Source organism: Mustela putorius, unplaced genomic scaffold (assembly GCF_011764305.1).
Source record: "Mustela putorius furo isolate JIRA1106 unplaced genomic scaffold, ASM1176430v1.1 tig00003836_pilon_pilon_pilon, whole genome shotgun sequence".
NCBI lineage: Eukaryota > Metazoa > Chordata > Mammalia > Carnivora > Mustelidae > Mustela > Mustela putorius.
This window is the reverse complement of record NW_025421989.1, coordinates 9,769,455-9,783,765: the sequence shown is the minus strand read 5'-3', so window position 1 is coordinate 9,783,765 and position 14,311 is coordinate 9,769,455. Positions and strand designations below refer to the sequence as shown.

At 48.0% G+C, this 14,311-nt stretch overlaps 1 protein-coding gene and 1 long non-coding RNA gene across 7 annotated transcripts in view; both read right to left on the bottom strand.

The window, feature by feature from the left end:
- The window catches only part of EGFL6 (EGF like domain multiple 6), a 59,655-nt gene extending 49,154 nt beyond the window's left edge, over nucleotides 1-10,501 (bottom strand). Inside the window, exon 1 of one of the 5 annotated variants that reach the window (XM_004758842.3) lies at nucleotides 9,039-10,501. In XM_004758842.3, coding sequence (XP_004758899.1) covers nucleotides 9,039-9,112 — 74 coding nt within the window. In that variant the 5' untranslated portion in view covers nucleotides 9,113-10,501. The remainder of the gene's footprint in view (nucleotides 1-9,038) is intronic. The other 4 variants (XM_045089305.1, XM_004758843.3, XM_004758840.3 and 1 more) reach the window with 4 other exon arrangements.
- A 77-nt stretch (nucleotides 10,502-10,578) lies between these two features.
- The window catches only part of LOC101688095, a 39,612-nt gene continuing 35,879 nt past the window's right edge, over nucleotides 10,579-14,311 (bottom strand). For both annotated transcript variants that reach the window (XR_199919.3, XR_001180574.2), the window contains 2 exons: nucleotides 11,501-11,697; nucleotides 10,579-10,773 (listed from right to left, as the gene is read on the bottom strand). This is a non-coding gene — a long non-coding RNA (uncharacterized LOC101688095). The remainder of the gene's footprint in view (nucleotides 10,774-11,500; nucleotides 11,698-14,311) is intronic.

The window sequence follows — 14,311 nt, the reverse complement described above, 5'->3', positions numbered from 1 at the left end:
TGTAATTTCATAATTTCATGTTACAATTTACTCTGTTCAGCCACTGTGATTCTGAGATGGTTTGATGTAGAAATTAGCCCACCCTGCTCAACAGAGTAGAATTTCAAGAATCATTTCTTTTCCTAAAGTCTCAGGCACACGATCTTTTTCCTCATATGTGAATCTATTCATACCAAAAAAAAAAAAAAAAAAATCTTATAAGGGGCTTGGGTGGCTCAGTCAGTTAGGCGCCATGCTCTTGATTTGGGCACAGGTCATGATCGTGCGGTTGTGAGATTAAGCCCTGCATGGAGCTCTGCACTGGACGTAGGGCCCGCTCAGGATTCTCTTTCCCTCTCCTCTGCACTCCCTGCTCTCTGCCTCTCTTAAAAACAACAACAAACAACAACAACAACAACACTTACAAAACTATCAATATGAATTGCATTTAGTTCCATATTTAGTAAAGCAAGTATTTTTAAAAATGTCTAAAATGGGAGCAGTGCATTCCAATGTACCAAGGAGGCATGGTCTGGCCAAGAACCAGTCGCTGGCGTGTCCTACATGTCTGAGTATGATGAGCTGCTGTGCATTTGGCTGCACTGGCCCAACCTCATGGGACCTGATAAACGTGGCGTAATCAATCAAAAGGACTTTAGGAACCTTTGCCATCACGGAAGGTCTGGGTGGACAAGCCAGCAGCATTCCCTCTTTCCCAGAGCTCTCTTGCTGAACACCGTTTGGCATATAGAAGGCCCGGGGAGCCTGGTCTCGAGGCAGGGAAGTGTCCGTGTAGGCGAGCGAGTCTCTGTGCGGAGGCGGCCCCGAGCTGTGGGAGTCTGAGCTGAATGTTCGCTTGTCCCAGTTCCTTTAACGCATTACACAGCTTGCTGTCTACACTGATCAAATTAATCACGAATCGCTGTCTCCACAGCTGAAGTTAATTTAAAAACATTCCAGGGATTGTGTAAGTAGTGTAGTGTTTCTTCATGGGGTTCCTTATTTTCTGTGAAAATATACCGTGCCAGAATTCCTAGTGTGCTTGCTTCTGGTCACGATCCAGGAAACTGTATGATAGTCTTTCTCCAAGACAAATTGAGAAGTTAGAACTTCTTTTGCTGATGTTTAAATATGTTTAAATGTGGCCAAACGAGTGAAATACATTTTTTTCTAAATAGGGACCATAGGTCCAGCTACGAGTTTTTTTTTCCCTTTGTTTTCATCAGAGTTCCCAGTATGGCAAGTCCAGTGCACCTTACTGGTTAAGATTAATTCCGATTTCCTCCATCTTTAACATACAGAGTCTGGGTCCAACAGTCCCAGGAACGGCCCAAAGCATCTCAGCTGCTTGCCAACAAATGCCTGGCTACTGGGGCGCCTGGGTGGCTCAGTTGGTTAAGTGACTGCCTTGGGCTCAAGTCATGATCTTGGAGTCCCGGGATCGAGTCCTGCAGCGGGCTCTCTGCTCAGTGGGGAGTCTGCTTCTCCCTCTGACTCTCCCCGCTCTCGTGCTCTCTTATTCTCCCTCTTTCAAATAAATAAAATCTTAAAAAAAAAAAAAAAAAAAAAGATAAACACCTTGCTATCAAGTGCGTACCAGTGTGTGTTTCCACCTTCAAATTTCCCATGTCATCAACAGTAGAGCAAAGCTGAGCACCCTCCCTTGCTTCCTGTTTCTCTCGCTTACCCTCCACGCTAAGGAGTTGGGTGGAAATCTGGCACAGTGAGGTCTTAGTGTGGGCCCCCCAGAAGCAGACGGAGACAAGGAGGTGAACGTGACTGGCTTGTCTATGAGGTAAAGGCACATGGATGGGCGGGTGGGGAAGTGAGATGAGGAAGAGAAGGTAGTCCATGAAGCAGGTGTCCTCCAGGCCGCTCCTTTAGTGGCCATCCACAGCGAGCACGGTGGGGAATGACAGAAAATGAGGAGTTAGAGAAATGGGCAATGCCATCTTAAATAGAACAGATCTTATTCGGAACCCAATACAAAGTCACTGAAAGGCTTTGAGGAGATGGCTAACATGATGTGATTTAAGTTTTAAGAGGAACCCCTCTGGACGTGAACTAGAGGGGGCAAAAGCAGCAGCTAGGGGAGCTATCGTGCGGGTTCAGGCGAGGGGTGATGGTGCACGACTGGCTGGTGGCAGGCGGAAGAGAGAGGAGCAGACGGGCTTGAGGCTCGGTCTGCGATAGGATTTAGTGCCAGAGTGAATACGAGCGGGGAGAAGAGTGAGTTGCCAGGAAGGATGCCCAGGTTTTTGACTTGAACCAGTTTGGACACCGTTTGTCCCGGAGCAGGGAGGATGGGTGAGAGGGGGGCCGTGAGCTCTGGAGAGCCGATCCAGAGCGCGGTTCGGACGTCCGACGCTCACTGGGACATTCCAATGAACGGCTGAAGAATGCAGTGGGCAGAGCGTGGGGCTGGAGAGTCACACCTTGAAGCCACCTACATGTAGATGGCAGGGAAAAAGATAGGAAATGTGGTCAGAGACAGCACTCTGTGAGCCTGGAAAAGAGGCTGAGAAGGAAAACCAGAAGGTGTGATGTGGTTTTAAAATATGCATGCAAATTCTTTGATAATCCACCTTGCAGGGGCGCCTGGGTGACTCAGTGGGTTAAAGCCTTTGTTTTCAGCTCGGTCGGTCGGTCGTGATCCCAGGGTCCTGGGATGGAGCCCAGCATCGGGCTCTCTGCTCCGCAGGGAGCCTGCTTCCTCCTCTCTCTCTGCCTGCCTCTCTGCCTACCTGTGATCTCTGTCAAATGAATAAATAAAATCTTAAAAAAAAAAAAAAATCCACCTTCCAAGGGCGGAAGCCTAATTCCCCTCTCCGGACGTGGGATGAGCTGACCGCCCGGCTTCACGGGAAGGGGCCGCAGTGGGGGTGGACGGAGGGTGAGGCAGAGCTACTCTCACCTTCTCCGTCCCCGAGTTCTTGCGATGTGGAAATCTGCTGCCGGGCCACGAGGACACTCAAGCAGCCCCACGGGGCGTTCCATGAGACGAGGAGCTGAGGCTTCCTGCCAGGAAGGTAGAGCCCCCCAAGTCAGGCCTTTGGAGGACTACAGCTTCGGCCAACAACTTGGCCGTAGCCTCATGAAAAACCCCAAGCTCCCCGTCCAGCTAAAGTTCTCGGGAATTCCGGGCGTAAAGAAACGGTGAGGGGTAGTGAGTAAATGTTTTAAATCTCTGAGCTTTGGGGTATTTTGTTGAATGGCCACATGCCGTGCCCGGAAATGAGCAAAGGGAATGGTCTTCCTAAGGATGGCTGCTGCTGTGGTGTGCTGAGTTTTCTTTCTGCATTTGTGTTCATCCAGTCTGAGCTACAGTGGATTCTAAGTACACGGACAGCGTCTACCTTTGGAACGGAAAAAGGCTGCCAATTTCACTAAACTCTGGTGCAGTACCTTAAAGATAATTTGGTGTGATTGCAGGATCATTGTGAGTGTGAACTGGTCACCATGGGGTTATCTCTATACAACACCGCCTGCAACGCCCTGCTCTACTCTGCACTCTCAGAACAAAGCCCAAGCTCCTTGGTTCAACACACAGGGCTCATCGCAGCCTGCTTCCAGCTCGCCTTCCTGGCTGTCACTGGGTTGGCGCCCCTAGATGCCGGCCAGTGTACTTCCTGTCTGGAGCCAAAGCCTTCCTTTTGTGTCTCTTTTGCAGCTGTGTATCGACCCAGCCAGCCATATATTTATTCCTATGCAGTAGCTGCTCGGAAGTAAGCACTATAATACTTGTCCTTGTGTAACTTTTGACTCCCCTGCAATGTAACCCAAAGCTTACTGTTGCCTGGAAGCTGTACCAGTAACAGAAAACACCTGATTCACCCATATTTGGTATATGTATTATATATGGCATTCTTCCAATAAAGTAAGGTACAGAAAAGGAAATGTTATTAAGGAAATCAGAAGGAAGAGAAAATACATTCACAGAGCTGTACTATTAAAAAAACCATGCATAAGTGAACCCATGTAGTTCACACCTATTATAGGTCAAGTGTAATATGTAAAAACATAAATATACATATTTATTCTTTTGAATGCTTATATATAGAGGTATAAACACACATTATTTATATGTGAGTAACATTATTTGCCTCTCCACTAGAGTCCTGCGGGCATTCAAATGCACCAAGATTTTTGTTCAACACCTACTATGTGCCAGGAACTGCTCTACGAGCTAGAGTTACAACCCTTACCCTGCACGTCACTTACCAAAAAAGACCGATATGTTGCCTGCCCTCCCAAGTTGTTTAGCAGGGGCAGCAGATAGATATGAATCTCCAGAATTCAGGAGACTGTCTGGGCATGTCATTTGTTCAATTAATGTTGAACCTGAAGTGATTTAATTTTAACTAGGTTTAGAATATTGGGTTTTTTGCCTTTTGTTTGTTTTCATAAGCAAGACCTTCAGATTTAAAACAGGTTATTGGAACCAGTATGTTGAGACCCAGCAAGTTAACGGACAAAACCGGATGTACTGCTGATTAATCTGGACAAACCACCCCATGGGAAGTAATCTAATTGTCCTTGGGAGATAGCCATGGCTTTTGAATCTGCCACCTGTTCACTGTGATACTTTAGGCAAATCACTTCATTGCTTAATCTTTTGAAACTTAGTTTGTTTATCTGTAAATGGGATCTGATCTGTAATTTACACATGGCTGACAATGCAAGTGATACTTCAGTATCTGTTTGCCCTTTCTAAGTCCTAAGACCTCTATTACGTTGTTCCTCCTTAGAAGCCTTCAAGCAATGACTTAGAAGCCTTCAAGCAATGACTAAATATCTCAGCTCCCTCGCCTTCAGGGGTGGTTAGCTCTGAGGCTTGTATCTTACTGTCTTCTAGAATTCCCCAGCAGGACTGAATCACAGTGACAACTTTTTATTTCCATAGTACTTATTTCCCTACTAGAACTTTCTTGGGTCCCCTCACAAATAAACCACGTACACTCAAATCCTGACCTCAGAGTCTGCTTCTGAGAGAATGTAAACTTAGAGGAAGGAGGTGGTTCTGGGAAGGGTGGCGCCTCAGAAACCCCTCACTTCTTCTATACACATCCCTGGGTCCTACTGGGCAGGAGTCAAGCCAAACAAGATCATGGGTGATAACATATGAGAAAGCATTTTGCAAAAACTTCAGCTTTTACGTATCCAATGTTTTTGGAGAAAAAACTGTGGAATGTTGGAATGGCACTGCTCTTAAAGCAGAAAATCAAATCAAATAAAGTTCTTGGAAATTCATCAAACTTCTTCAAGTTTCTCCATTCCAACGTCTGTCAAATAGGCACAATATCTGTTTTGTAGGTTTGATGAAATAAGTCATTGAAATCACACTGAAAAGTGTTTACACATAGTAGAATCTCACCAGTATTTGCTGAACGCCAATCTGATTTATGAAGACTAAGTAATATCCTTATCTTCATTTTAATGTTTATGCAGCCTAGGTTATATGCACATAAATCACATATAAACAGGATTGTAGTATCTTCTAAACCAATGAAACTATTGAAATAAGGCTGTTCAGAAGTGATTTCTATGTTGTAACTGAATATTTCATGCTCAGTATTTCCTAGAAAAACTCAGCTCTTGAGTTTTGAGGATATTTCCACAAATTCTAGTTTCAAGAATAAGAGACAAATGATATCTCAACTGCTCACATATCACTAAAATCATGTTTTCAAAATAAGATCCAACCCATAAAACTAAAACAAGCGACTCATAGTTCTCACTTCCTGTGTAAGGCTGAATAATAGCCTCCCCAAAGATGTCCAGATCCTACCTAATCCTTAGAATCTGTAAATGTTACCATATATGGCAAAAGGGACTTTGTGGATGTGATCAAATTAAGGATTCTATGATAAGGAGACCATACTGGTTATCTGGGTGGGTCTGGTATAATCACAGGTTTCTTGTAGGTAAGGGAGGAAGAAGACCAAGATAAAAAAAAGGCAAGGTGACAAAGAAGAGATTGAAGTGATGTGGCCACAAGCCTAGGACTGTTGGAAGGCTCTAGAAGCTACGAGAGACAAGGAATGGATTCTCCCCTGGAACCTCCAGAAGGAACACCCCTGCCAACATCTTAATTTTAGCCCCTTAAGACTCACTTTGGATTTCTGATCTCCAGAACTCTAAGAGAATAATAAACCTGTGTTTTGTTTTTTTTTAAAGCCATAAAGTTTGTGGGAAATTATTACAATGGCACTTCCTTAGTGGGGCTCTGAGAGGAATCAGTTCTCAAAGCAGGTGTGATTTACAGAAAGTGGGCAACTCTCCCTGAGTGCAGACCCTCAGCACAAACCCACTCATTCCTTCATCTCATGTTACTTTTATTTGAATAGACGGAAAAAATGTATAACAGAAATATGTTATAAATAGGGAGTTGCTCCAAACGTGAAAAGAATAGCAAAATTACTATTTATCTTATGTGCTCAAGGCCAAAAGATGCCAGTGTTAGGTCCTGGAACCCTGTGGACAGGAAATTCTGGTCAATAAATATTCTAGACTGGCCAATGGACCCCATGCCCAAACAGCACTGAAAAGGTCTAGGGTTTCACCTAATCTCTGCTGCCCCCCCCCACACCCTCTGAGCGCCAAACCCTCCCCTGCAAGGTCGCATTTCCACTCCTACAAGATGAAAGAAACTATCCGGAACCAGGAGAAATGCCCCAAACTGCAAGAACGAGTGTGCAGTGGCGGGAAAGTCACCGCTGGCCAAAAGAAGGTGGTTCAGGGTGGTATTACAATTTCATGTGGGGGGGGGGTGCGGGGGGGGCACCTGGGTGGCTCAGTGGGTTAAGCCTCTGCCTTCGGCTCAGGTCATGATCTCAGGGTCCTGGGATCAAGCCCTGCATCGGGTTCTCTGCTCAGCAGGGAGCCTGCTTCCCCCACTCTCTCTGTCTGCCTCTCTTGGCTAAAGTTGGGGGTAAATAATACCTCCAGTAGTGATGAAGCGAGTATGTTCACGAACCAAGGAACAAGGGCCCACTTCCACCGCTGCCCCAGTATCCGCAAGGGGTGCTTTTCCACCCACAGATCCTGCGGGTGCTCCTTTAAAGATTTTAAAAAATTTATTTGTCAGAGATAGAGAGTGAGAGCAAACTAGATCTCTGTCAAATAAATAAATAAAATCTTTTCTAAAAATCTAAAAAAAACTTTTTTTAAACAAAATTTTAAACCCCCAGTGCTTATGTTCGAAATCTCTACACAGCAGTCACAGCTTCACTGCAAGCTGTGAAGCCCCAGGAAACAAACAGTGAGCACCTTGCCTTTTCTGTAAAAGTACCAGCCCCCATGGAACACAGGGTCCAGGCAGCTCCCGAAGACCCTACCTCGTCATAAACACACCAGCTTGGGAAGCAGACTGTGTGTCAAGAAAGCACATTTCACATCCTGAAAACCACAGACCTGCAGAAGCCTCACAAGGAATCTTCATTTTAGTATTTCTTGCTTTATTGGGGGGCTTTCTGGCTTTTCGTTTAATTTGGTGGCGCTTTGAAAGTGAAGCTCCTGGAGGTCCGTTTGCTGGCTGCTAGGAAACTGCTAATCTCGTTTCTCAAAAGCAGTTGGTCTTTCTTAAGGGGGCTTTCTAACAATTCAAGAGCCTCCAATGTTCAAGGAGAATGTGACTATGGGCAAATTGCATCTGCTTACATTTTTATTGTGGAAAGGAAATTGAAACTTACGATCCTACATTCTAAGAACCTGGTTTGAGGTTTGTTCTGTTTGAACTTCAAAATCCCTTAATACTGTGGCTGGCTGATGAAAGATTTTTTTCCTGTAAGTCAAACAAAGATAGTCAGGCTCACCTTTCAGAAGCCTGTTCCAAACCAAGGCTCTCTGCCCGCTCTCCCCAGTGACTGTTGACTAAACAAATCTCTGCAGGGCACTGAGTCAGTGCCCCCCACCCGCACCTTGGGCAAGGGCCGGTGACAGTTTTGTGGAGAGGGCACTTCGGGAAACTAGAGGGTGGAGGCCACAGGCAGTCCTCCAAATCCTACCACGCACAGCACAGCTTTCCGACCGTCCCCAACCAGTAACCATCCAGCCCATCGCAAAAGGTCCACCGTGCCCCACAGGAGAAACGCTGCTGGAGTGCACACTTCAGAAGGCAAGAGATCACAGCCAGAGAACGAGGAAAGCCTTTCCTGGGACTGATTCCTAAAGGCTGCCCTCTTGCCCTGGAGAAGAGCAGGCACAGAGGCCAGGCTGCCCTGTTTGAACGCCCACTTCATCACTTACTACTGGCCATGCTGCCTTGGGCAAGTTATTCAACTTCTCCGAGACTCATTTTTCTTCTCCACCACGCGGGGATTATAATACCAGTACTTATCACACAGAATTTACGGGCACTCAAGTGGGTTAATAGCCCTAAAGTGTTTAGAACAGTGCCAGGCACCAGTATGCCTGTGCTTACCAAGGGGCTTTGCTGATCTCACGGCTCGGACCAGTTTATCAACAGTAGAGAAACGGCTTCAGATTCTAAATTGTCAGAGTAAGAAAAACGATTCGATTTCATCTGACAACGACATCCTCTTTCCAGTTCATTAACCTTAATCAGAAAGGCACTGAGTAGAGCCCCCTTCCCAGCGGGCTCAGTCCCAGCCCAGCAAAGGCTTACTCTGCCGCCCTGTTTCTTCTGCCCCTGCTCTGCCGGCACAACCAGCGACTGACAATCAGTGGGTGCCCTTCGGCTAGAACGGAAAACACAAAACTACGCAGGCACAGAACCCACCCGCCCGCCGCCACTCGCACCCCCGCCGGCCCAGTAGATGCGCGCCCACCACCCAGCCAGAAGGCACCCACCCGGCAGCGCGCAGGGCCTCCCTCCCCCAGAAACCGCCCGACGCCGCCAGGTGGGGCGCAGCTGGTGCGGAGGGGCTGGGAACAAGCCTCGCCAACGGGGCGCGGGGAGGAAAGCCCGTGCGCGCCCGGGGCCTGGCACCTGATGAAATCCCGTCTCAGCGCGCACACCCCCGCGGGATGCCTGGAGGGACCAAGGAGAGTGGCCGCCCCGACGAGGAGCTCAGGCCGGGCGAGAAGCAGACACGCACCTGGCCGCGTTCCCTAATCCACCTGCCACCCAGGGGAACAGCAGCGGGAGCGCCAGGGCCCAGTGCGGCGGCATCTCCGCGCGGGGCCTCCCTCCGTCGCGTAGCGCCGCTCCTCCTGAACCCCCTCTCGGGAGGTCGCGGGCTCCGGGGCGCTGCGGGCCGGCAGCCTCCGCTCTCCCTCGGCCGCTCGGGGCCTCGGCTCCTCCCGGGCGCGGTCCCAGCGGGCGGCGGGGGCGCCCTGGTGAGGCGCGCGGCAGCTCCTCTCCGGGCGCAGCGGGGCCGGCGCGCGAGGGGAGGCGGGGCGGGCCGCGCACATCTGGCTGGGACCCGCCTCCAGCACGACCCGCGCATCCTCCTCCGCGCTCTGCTCACACAGAAACTTCCCGCAGACTCCGAGCACTTCCCTCTGGTCAGTCACCAGGTCGCGCCATCTGTTGCAGACCGCTGCTTTGCCGCAGGTTTCCGTGATACCTGCGCTCGGATTTCAGAATCTGGGGGAGTCCAAGCAGGAAACAAGGGTGCTAGTTCAGAACACTTCCACACTCCTTTCGTTTCGGTTCTCATCGTACTCTGCTAGGTGTTCTTCCACAAACTGCAAATCACGGGCTGGGCTGCTGGAGTTGGAAGCTCACCAAGTCCTGGGCAACCCCTTCATCGGACGTGACCTTCCATGCTCATTTGCAACAGCTCACTCACGAGGGACCACAGGACGACAGGGAAATGTAATTCCCAGGGCAGAAACTAGTGGCGGACACGCATCTGGCGCCTCCTCCACCCCTTCCCTGCATCCATACCCTTTCGTTTCACAGTGGGGAGAGCCTAGCTCCCCACACTGTTCTTGGGACTTGGCTGTGACTTGCTTTGACCAATGGCAGAAGTGCAGAAGTTAACCAAGTTGCCAGTTCCAAGCATAGGTCGTAAGACACTTGAGCCTCTCTCCGGGATGCAGAAGACCATGCCCCCAGCCAGCATTGTAGCCCAAGGAGAACGAGGAACAGGTGGAACAGAGCCGTCCAATCCACGGATACATGAATGAGCTCAGCCAAGGTCAGCGGTGCCCGCCAAGCTCCCGAGGCTTACTGTGACAATCCATTACATGGCAATAGTTCTCCAACACCCCTACGACTAGGGTTAGATATAAAATGAAGAGTATGAAGAAAGGGGAATTCGTCTTGATGAGCTTGATTCGTGGTTATATAGTGGGTATATGCCTTAATTCTAGCCAAGAAAATGTAAGAAGTTTAGACCAGGAAGAGGTTTGCTGGAGAGTCTTCATTTACACCATAATGGATCTCCCTACTGGCCTAAATTGTGTTTAATTGGATCTTTGGTTTTATGGTTGAAGGTATCCTGATGGATTCAGTGTCCTTGGTTAGAAACCAGTTAGGCCGTTGAGCTGTTGCTAGAGAAGAGTGACAGGCCCCGTCCTAACCATCTACATGCATCATCTGACCCAACACCCACGACTCTAGGTAGTGATCATTGGTTCCCCCATTTTTGAAGTGTCAAGAAACGGAGTCAGAGAGGTTAAGTGACTTACCCAAGGTCATACAATGGACAAGTGTAGAACTGGGATTGGAAAGGAGGGCCCTTCACCGCTGCGTTCTGCTGTTCTAGAAATCCTCTTTCTCATCTTCTCACTCCTCCGTGGCCTCAGATGTCAAATGAGTCTCATGAATAGGTAATACAATGACCTCTTCCAGGCCATTATTCACACCAAAAGAGCTTTGATTTACTGAAAATATGAAAAGTGAAAGGAAAGCATATGAAGTATGAACCGCGTACCTGCAAATATCTTGAAGCAAATGGAATCTAAAATGTGTCCTCGTGTGGCTTTCCCCACAGGCACACCGTGAGGCAAGGCGCCGAGGGGACGTGATTTTCTCTGCAGCCCCCAAGGACACCGGCAGGGGTGGGGAGTCAATCAGGAAGGGAAGGAAACCGGCAAGTATATATCACGTCACCCCAGAGCCAGCCTAGCACATGGCCCTGCACTTGAGCTCCTCCAAAACGGCCCTCCAGTCACTGCGGGACGGCTTCCACCAGAGTACCAATCCTGGGACTTGTGCCTGCCGTGCTGACAGCCAAAGGCAGCCCCCGGCCTTGTCGATGCTGACTGTTGAAGTCCTACTAGAACGGGAAGGCCCTGGGGAATTTGGGCAGGGCACCAAATGCCGTCTAGAAACGGCATTAAATCGGCAATTAGGAGCTTTTCTCCCTAAACATGCTGACCCAGACCACTCCCTCTTCCACATAAACCATCACTCCAAAGAGTCCTAATAAAACAGGAGTAGCCTAACACAGGGGGCCTTCTGGCTTCTTAGCCCTGGGTTATAGAATCGATGCCGTTTTCTGTTTTTTTTGCTTTTATCAGAGCAGACTTCTCTTCTAGGCTTAACGGAGGGGATGAGCGTTACGACAGGAAACTTCTAGAGTGGTCAAACTCTCCTCGGCCAACTCACTTAATATCTCCCGAGGGGAGCTGTGCACAAAGACGCAGTCAGGGAGCATGAGGAACAGCGAAGGAGCCTGGAAGCGATGTGTGGCCAGGTGAGAAGACACGGGATACAAACGGCCATGGACAGGCAGGTGTTTTTAATAATCACACTGGCGTTGCCGACTTTGAAGAGCACGGCTCTTCGGGGGGCCCCGCTGCATTCTACAAAGGAAAAGCAATCTTTGATCAGAATCTCCCACCTCCAGAATTTCTCATCTGCACCTTTTACGGCACTACTTTTGTTTTCAATCTATTTTCACGGAGCTCCCTTCGTTACAGGTGTGACGGGATATTTTTCTGTCTCCGGAGTATACAGGCCTGTCGCACGCATGTAGACCTTTCCATACTTACATTGTGCCTGGCGCTGAGATCCAAAATTATATTAAAATAGCAGCGCTGGAAGCAAAGCATGATCAGATGAAAGACTTTAAGGTCGGTACAAATTAGCTAGCGGGGGTGGGGGGTCTTGTTAAAATGCATATTCTGATTGGGTAGCTCTGGAGTAAGGCCTGTGTCTTGATTACTAAAAACAACCCAAGTGATGCCTGTGCTGGTTGTCTGAGAACCTTTTACGGTAATGACAGCCTAGAGATCACCTGGACGAGTAGTTGTCAAGTTCAGCTGCACACTGACATCATCCGGGAAGCTTTGAAACTGCTGGCGCCCCAACCCCACCTCCAGAATTTCTAATGTATGAACAATGGCTTGAGCTTAGGGACGCAGAGAAACTTTGAGGGTGGCTCTGATGGCGAACCAAGATTGAGAACCATTGGTTTGGACAGGCTCCAACGTTTTACAAATGGAAAAACAGCTCCAATGTGTGAAGAGCCTTGCCCAAAGCCCCACATAGGATGAGTTCATGTCTCTGTTTCCATCACATGGCCCTCCCCTCAAACTTCATGTTTTTCTTTCTTTCTTTTTTTTTTCCCTTAAGAGAGAGAGCACAAGCATGTGTGAATGGGGCGGGGCAGAGGGACAGAATCTTCAGGCAGACTCCCCAATGAGTGCGGAGGCCACCCCATCACAGGGCTTGACCCCAGGAACCTGAGACACTTCACATTTTCTTCTTTTCTTTTTAGATTTTTATTTATTTGACAGAGATCATGAGTAGGCGGGGGGGGGGGAAGCAGGCTCCCTGCTGAGGAGAGACCCTGATGTGGGGCTCGATCCCAGGACCCTGAGATCACGACCTGAGCCGAAGGCAGAGGCTTAACCCACTGAGCCACCCAAGTGACCTGAACTTCACATTTTCTTCTTCTTTTTTTTTTTTTTAAAGATTTTATTTATTTAATGACAGATAGAGATCACAAGTAGGCAGAGAGGCAGTCAGAGAGAGGAGGAAGCAGGCTCCCTGCTGAGCAGAGAGCCCGATGCGGGGCTCAATCCCAGGACCCTGGGATCATGACCGGAGCCGAAGGCGGAGGCTTTAACCCACTGAGCCACCCAGGTGCCCCTGAACTTCACGTTTTCTTGATCACCATTCCTGCTGAAGAGGAAGATGGCACCTCTTAATTCATCATCGTCTATGTTAATTGTAGTGACATGTTCAAGAAATGGATGGGTTTTCCCAGTCTGTTTTTCTTTCCATTTCTTATTCCATGAAACAAGTCAATGAAGACATGTAAGATTCTCAAGGCAGACACAACTATATTCTGTATGGGAAGGTGTGTCTTCAGGTATACACTGCATTTTTTTCATCCTGTGCCCGTCAAGGATCTAGTCCTTGGAGCCCCACGGCAGAAGAAAAACCCCAACCACTGTCAGTGTTTCCTTCCGTTTTACCACCTTTTGACTTCCTTCCTTCTTTGTCCTCTCCCTCCATTCTTGCTCAGACATTTATCTGGAAGCTACAAAGTGCCAGGCCCTATGGGGGCCACTTGGCAGAAATGTGTTCACTGGATAGTCTGTAGCTTATTTTTCCCTGGAGACCGGGGCTGGCCAGCTAACACAAAGTCCTTAGAACGCCTGGACTTCCACACAATGGACCACACCTCTTGCGGAGCAGAAAAAAAATGAAAGTGGGATAAAAAGAGAAAAAAGTAACACTGGGATTCATTTTCCTTCAAATTTTGCCAGCTCGTAGCATCTCCCATTTGATAATTGAAGAGAAATTGCTATTTGTGGGGTGATTATTATTATATGATTATTATTATATCAGGGTAAGTATTTACTCTGGACAACAAGGTAGAAGTTACCATGCCATTTTACAGATTTTGAGGCACGTGAAGTTTAGAGCAGTTATGTCTCATCTATGGTCATGTATCCACATAGGGAAGAACATAGATTTGGGAGTCAGAATTCAGACTTCATTCTTCACCGCGGTAAGGTCAGTTCACCACCAGAAACAATAAATATTTTATAGGTTGGTGAGGATCAGCATGGCTTTTGTTGATTTTTAGTTGACAGAACCTATGATATATGACCCTTTAAATGTCACGACTATATAGAAAAATCTCTTGCCTGCGAATGAAATTTCACTGTGTGAAATGTTAGCACCCTTGACTTTGACTAAATTCATGTTTGCAACTTTTAAGGCACTCAGTCATCGAGGGCTTTTCTTTTTGTCTTTCTTGGGGGTTAGAAACCCCCCAATTTTGGGGTACCCCTGCCAGGCTTATCTGTCTCTTCTGTCCTATGGAAATCTGACACAATGAAAGTCGAGCACCTCCATCGATGTGGGCCTTAAAAGTACAGATGCTGACTCAAAGCTGCTACTACTGGAAAACTGGAACTACATTTGTGATTTTGGGGGATGTAAAGATGGATAAGAGATAAT